This window comes from Papio anubis, unplaced genomic scaffold, assembly GCF_008728515.1.
Source record: "Papio anubis isolate 15944 unplaced genomic scaffold, Panubis1.0 scaffold1981, whole genome shotgun sequence".
Taxonomy (NCBI): domain Eukaryota; kingdom Metazoa; phylum Chordata; class Mammalia; order Primates; family Cercopithecidae; genus Papio; species Papio anubis.
In genome coordinates, this window is record NW_022162001.1 from 3,610 (window position 1) to 8,859 (window position 5,250).

General features: G+C 54.7%; 2 protein-coding genes across 2 annotated transcripts; one reads left to right on the plus strand and one right to left on the minus strand.

Annotated features, from left to right (window-relative positions):
- Positions 1 to 418: 418 nt before the first annotated feature.
- On the plus strand, positions 419 to 2,190 carry LOC101000569 (diphthine methyltransferase). The gene is made up of 4 exons (XM_031661592.1): positions 419 to 472; positions 938 to 1,063; positions 1,165 to 1,252; positions 1,431 to 2,190. Exons 1-4 carry the CDS (start codon positions 419 to 421, stop codon positions 1,859 to 1,861), a joined length of 699 nt encoding a protein of 232 aa, XP_031517452.1. The 3' UTR covers positions 1,862 to 2,190.
- Positions 2,191 to 4,467: 2,277 nt separating this feature from the next.
- LOC116272786 (39S ribosomal protein L41, mitochondrial) lies at positions 4,468 to 5,207 on the minus strand. The gene is made up of 2 exons (XM_031661591.1): positions 5,073 to 5,207; positions 4,468 to 4,977 (listed from the first exon to the last, which is right to left on the minus strand). Exon 2 carries the CDS (start codon positions 4,967 to 4,969, stop codon positions 4,556 to 4,558), a length of 414 nt encoding a protein of 137 aa, XP_031517451.1. The 5' UTR covers positions 4,970 to 4,977; positions 5,073 to 5,207; the 3' UTR covers positions 4,468 to 4,555.
- Between the last annotated feature and the right edge of the window lie 43 nt (positions 5,208 to 5,250).

Below are 5,250 nucleotides of genomic sequence, written 5' to 3' on the forward strand. Positions count from 1 at the left end.
CCAGTGTGTCGTGTTGACGTTGCTGGATGAAAGACTAGCAGAGGTCCTGCCTGCCCTGTGACACTACCTGTGAGGGGGACAGTAGCGGCCTCTGCAGGCTCCCTGGGGGCACCCCTGCGTGCTGCTTTCGAGGGCCCCTGTGGCTGTCTCGAATGTTCCCATCTTGTCGCAGCCACCTCTGCCCAATTGAAGCCTGGGCCCAGGGGTTGGGCCTCCCTGGGCAGACCTGTACATCTCGACACATTGTGTGATCAGTGCCATCCTGTTCTGCCCTCAGCCCTTCTTCTTCGAGCACTTATTCTGGTTCTGATTGCGGTCACTGCTGGCATCAGTCCTGGACTTTAAATTGGCGGTGGCAGCCCTTTCAGAAACCTGAGTGGCCACCAACCTGCAGCCCCTGGCTCACTGGTGCTCTCCCATGACCGCCCCTGCCAGCCCTGGCCTTTACCTGCTAGACTCGGACACTTGCCGGGTTTGGCAGCACCCTCGTCATTCCCTCTTGCTGTGGGGTCTGTTGCGTCGCGCATCTTCTGAGGCAGTGTGGCCCCTCTATTCCAGGGCTGCCCTCCGCCCTCACAGTTGCTATGTAACTTCTCTTTTTGAGGCCAGGTCACTTTACACATCACCCAGGCTGGGTGCAGTGTGGTCGGTCTCAGCTCACTGCAAGCTCCGCCTCTGACCTCATGACATTCTCTGCCTCAGCCTCCCGAGTAGCTGGGAAGTAGCCCATACCTCGCCTTGACTGATTTTGTATTTTTAGTAGAGAGGCCGGGGTTTCACCCGTGTTAGCCGGATGGTCTCGATCTCTGACCTGGAATCCGCCCGTCTGGCCTCCCAAAGTGCTGGGATTACAGGCTTGAGCCACCGCGCCCGGCCAGCAACTTCTCTAAAGCAGCTGCTCGCTTAACCTTGTCAGCGGCTCCTTTCCAAAATGCAGACAGTGAAACAGGGCGTGCCGGGCCCTGCATGCTTGGGACCCTCCAGCCCACTGTCCCTCACTGACAGTGCCACGGCCGCCTGTTTGCGGTTCCCCCTGCGAGCCGTGGACTTCCTCACCTCTGCTGTACACGCCGCCTGTTCCTCAGACATCCCCTTCCTTCGCAGCTGCCTAAAACTCCTTCGTCCTTTGGTTTTAAGTGTTAACCGAGGTCTTTCCCCCCTCAGGCTTTTGCTGTGTTCCTCACCTTCAAGTGTGGTTCTGTAGCCCTGCCTGATGATTCTCTTGGAGGCACACAGGCGTGTGCACTGCAAGGTGACGGTCTGTTTCTTCTCCAGCATCTGCCCAGGTCTTGCTGGTTCCTTTGCGTGACACGGCGGCTCCTCAGGAAACACGTGCTGACCTGTGAGGGGCTGTTCTTGGTGGAGTCTCCCTGTCAGGCATGACAGGTTGGGGAGAGGCTCTGGGTGATGTTGTATTTCCTGGGTTCTCTGATCTCTCACTCCAGAGGAGAAGCAGGAGGCGACGGTCCTGGCATCCCACACATTGCCTAACTCACTGGTGTATGGAGCCGACTGGTCCTGGCTGCTCTTCCGTTCTCTGCAGCGGGCCCCCTCGTGGTCCTCTCCTAGCAACCTAGGAACCAAGACGGCAGACCTGAAGGGTGCAGGCGAGTTGCCAACACCCTGTCATGAATGCACAGAGAATAGCGATGGGGCGGGCCATGCCAGACCCCAGAGTGGAATGAAGCCACTCACAGAGCGCATGAGGAAGAACGGCACCTGGCTGCAGGCTACAGCAGCCACCACGCGTGACTGTGGCGTGAACCCGGAAGAAGCAGACTCGACCTTCAGCCTCCTGGCCACCTGCTCCTTCTATGACCATGCGCTCCACCTCTGGGAGTGGGAGGGGAACAGAGCTTGAAATCATGAAGCCGCTTCCCATAAGGAGACCAGGAGAGAGACTGAGTGAATGCCCCGGACCACCTCATCGGAGATGCTTACTGCAGCCCTGCAGGCGCCTGTGCACTGATGGAATCCACAGTGTAGTCAGAAAAGCCGTTGACTTCTCTTAAATCAACTTCCCTGCCAGGCCCCTGAAAATGGACTGGGTGATTCTCTCTGGCAGACAGTGGGGAAGAGACTCAGTTCCCAGCTTGCAGATTTGTTAAGTTTTTCAGGTAGATTTTGACTTTCAGCCTTTCATACTTGTTTAAGCAACTATTTATATTAAATGAAGTTTTTTGAAAAACATGACTTTATAACATGTTTTAAATGAACATTTAATGCCTCATCATGGCACCAGAAGTGCTCGTATAGATTTAGCACAGCCAGTCCAAAAATGCGAAATCCCAAAACTTTTGGAAAATCCCACAGCTGAACTCATGTGATGAGTTGCATATATTATTAAAAATACTGAGCACAGGCACAGTGGCCTATAATCCCAACACTTTGGGAGGGGCTGAGGCAGGAGGGTTGCTTGAGGCCTGGAGTTCAAGACCAGCCTGGGCAACATAGCAAAACCCAGTCTCTATAAAAAGTGAAAAAAAGTTTGCCAGGTGTGGTGCACGTGCCTATGGCCCCAGCCACTTGGGAGGCTGAGGCAGGAGGATTGTTGGGCCCAGGACGTCGAGGCTGCAGTGAGCGAGGGGCAACAGAGCAAGACTCATCTCTAAAAAATAAATAAATAATAAAAATACTGTGTAAACAATGACAACCAGTTACAGATTTGTTCCTTCTCTCATAGCTTCACTTGACTAGCCTAAAAAACATACATATTGTATAAAACTACCGTCAGGCTATGTGTATAAGGTGTATATGAAACAAAATTGAATTTCATGTTTAGACTTGTATCTCACCTCCAAGATATCTCATTATGTACATGCAAATATTCCAAAATCTGAAAACTGAAATCCAAAACATTTCTGGTTCCAGGCTTTGTTTTTTTTCAAGATGGAGTTTTGCTCTTGTTCCCCAGGCTGGAGTGCAATGGCACAATCTCCGCTCACTGCGACCTCTGCCTCCCGAGTTCAAACGATTCTCCAGCCTCAGCCTCCTGAGTAGCTGGGATTACAGACATCCACCACCATGCCCAGCTAATTTTGTATATTTTTAGTAGAGACAAGGTTTCTCCGTGTTGGTCAGGCTGGTCTCGAACTCCAGACCTCAGGTGATCTGCCCACCTCTGCCGCCCAAAGTGCTGGGATTAGCCATGCCTTTTTTTTTTTTTTTTTTTTTTTTAGGGTCCTGCTCTGTCACCCAGGCTGGAGTGCAGTGGCTCAATCTTGGTGGTTCCATCTCGGCTCACTGCCCTCCATCTCCCAGGTTCAAGTGATTGTCCTGCCTCAGCCTCCGGAGTAGCTGGGATTACAGGCCTGTGCCAACATTCCTGGCTAATTTTTGTATTTTTATTAGAGACGGGGTTTCACCATGTTGGCCAGGCTCCTGACCTCAGGTGACCCACCTGCCTCAGCCTCCCAAAGTGCTGGGATTGCAGGTGTGAGCCACGGTGCCCAGCCCCAAGCATTTTGGATAATGATGCTCAACCTGTATTGGATCCCTGTGCAGATAAATAAAAGGGAGTGTGTGTTCCGAGTTGCCTTGGGGGTCACCAACTTGAAATATGTGAACTCTGTAGGGAACAGTCATCACTGCAGCATCCACAGGGGTTAGCTCCCAAATACTGGACAGATGGTGACTTTAGGTGTGTGAACAAACTGGGTGTGTTACATCCAACTCCTGCCATGAGGGCTCTTGTCTCTCTGGGAGGAACTGTGGTTGAAGTACAGGCCACAATTTGTCAAATCCTCAGCATTTACTAATGCCATATAGGTGACCACAAGCAAAAAACATGCAGTTTTATCCTTTCCTTTTTTTTGAGACGGAGTCTCGCTCTGTTGCCCAGGCTGGAGTGCAGTGGCACGATCTTGACTCACTGCAACTTCCGCCTCCTGGGTTCAAGCGATTCTCCTGCCTCAGCCTTCTGAGTAGCTGGGACTACAGGTGCATGCCACCAGGCCTGGCTAATTTTTGTATTTTTAGTAGAGACGGGGTTTCATCATGCTGGCCAGGCTGGTCTTGAACGCCTGACCTTGTGATCCTCCCGCCTCGGCCTCCCAACGTGCTGGGATTACAGGCGTGAGCCACCGCGCCTGGCCTTATCCCTTTCTTCTTTTCTGATGATACAACACAACATGCCAATATATGTCAGATTGCAACAAGAAATTTTCCTGGGCTGGGCGCAGTGGCTCACACCTGTAATCCCAGCATTTTGGGAGGCTGAGGCGGGCGGATCATTTGAGCCCACGAGTGCTCAGCCTGGGCAGCAGAGTGAGACCCTCATCTTTGTTCCCTGGGTAATTTGGGGGATGAACTGACCAGTGTTGTCATCCGGCACAATCTGCCTTGTAAATTCTTTCTCCAAAGAGGGTCACAGTGCGGAGTCTGCATGAGAACTCTGCTTAGGTGCCTGCACTGAAATCTGTCATGTTGCACACTTTGCCATGACCTGAGGCCAAAAAACAAACACCGTCGAGCTGGCAAAGGCCTTTAATAGAAACGAGATGAGGGCAGGCCGCCCCTCCCCGGGGATGCCTCCACCTCGCAGCCCCCCGCCCCGCTAGCGCAGGAAGTTCCTGGGGTACAGCTGGAAGAGCTTGCCCTCCTGTGTGGGCTCGAAGCCGTACTTTTCCAGGTTGTCGGGGTCGAAGGTACCGTCTTTGAAGTCCTGTACGATGAGAGGCGCCACAGCTTCGCTGAACAGCTGCGCGGCCGTCAGGGGCGTCTCCTCGCCCTCAGGGGCGCGGTAGTTCACGTAGGGCTTGAGCTTGAAGCCGGTCAGATCCGGGACGACGAACTCCGGGACCATCTCCTTGATCTGCACGAATCTCCCGCCCGAGGTGAGGAAGCCGATGCCCTTGGCGCCCCGGCCTTTGCGGCCCCTGAAGCTGCGCGGGCCCCGCTTGCTCGTCCACTGGCTCATCCGGTCCGCGCCCCGGACCAGGCAGCGCGCAGCTGCGGCCAGGACGCCCATGCCCCGCCCTGCGGGAGGAGACGGCGGGTAGTCGCGGCCCCGGGAACCCGGCCAGCCCCGCCCCTGGCCGCGCGCGGCGCCCGCTCCAATCCGACAGACTCACCTGGACCGAAGACTCAGCACCAGCTCCAAGTTGCCCCTCTACAGCTCCGGCGCCGACCCGACCTCGACCTCGCTCGGCTTCCGACCGCCGCGTCGCAGCAAGAGCGGCTCCGATTGGCCGCGGCCGCTGCGTCCAATAACGGCCTCAGTCTGGGAGGGGGCGTGGCCTCGGGTACTCT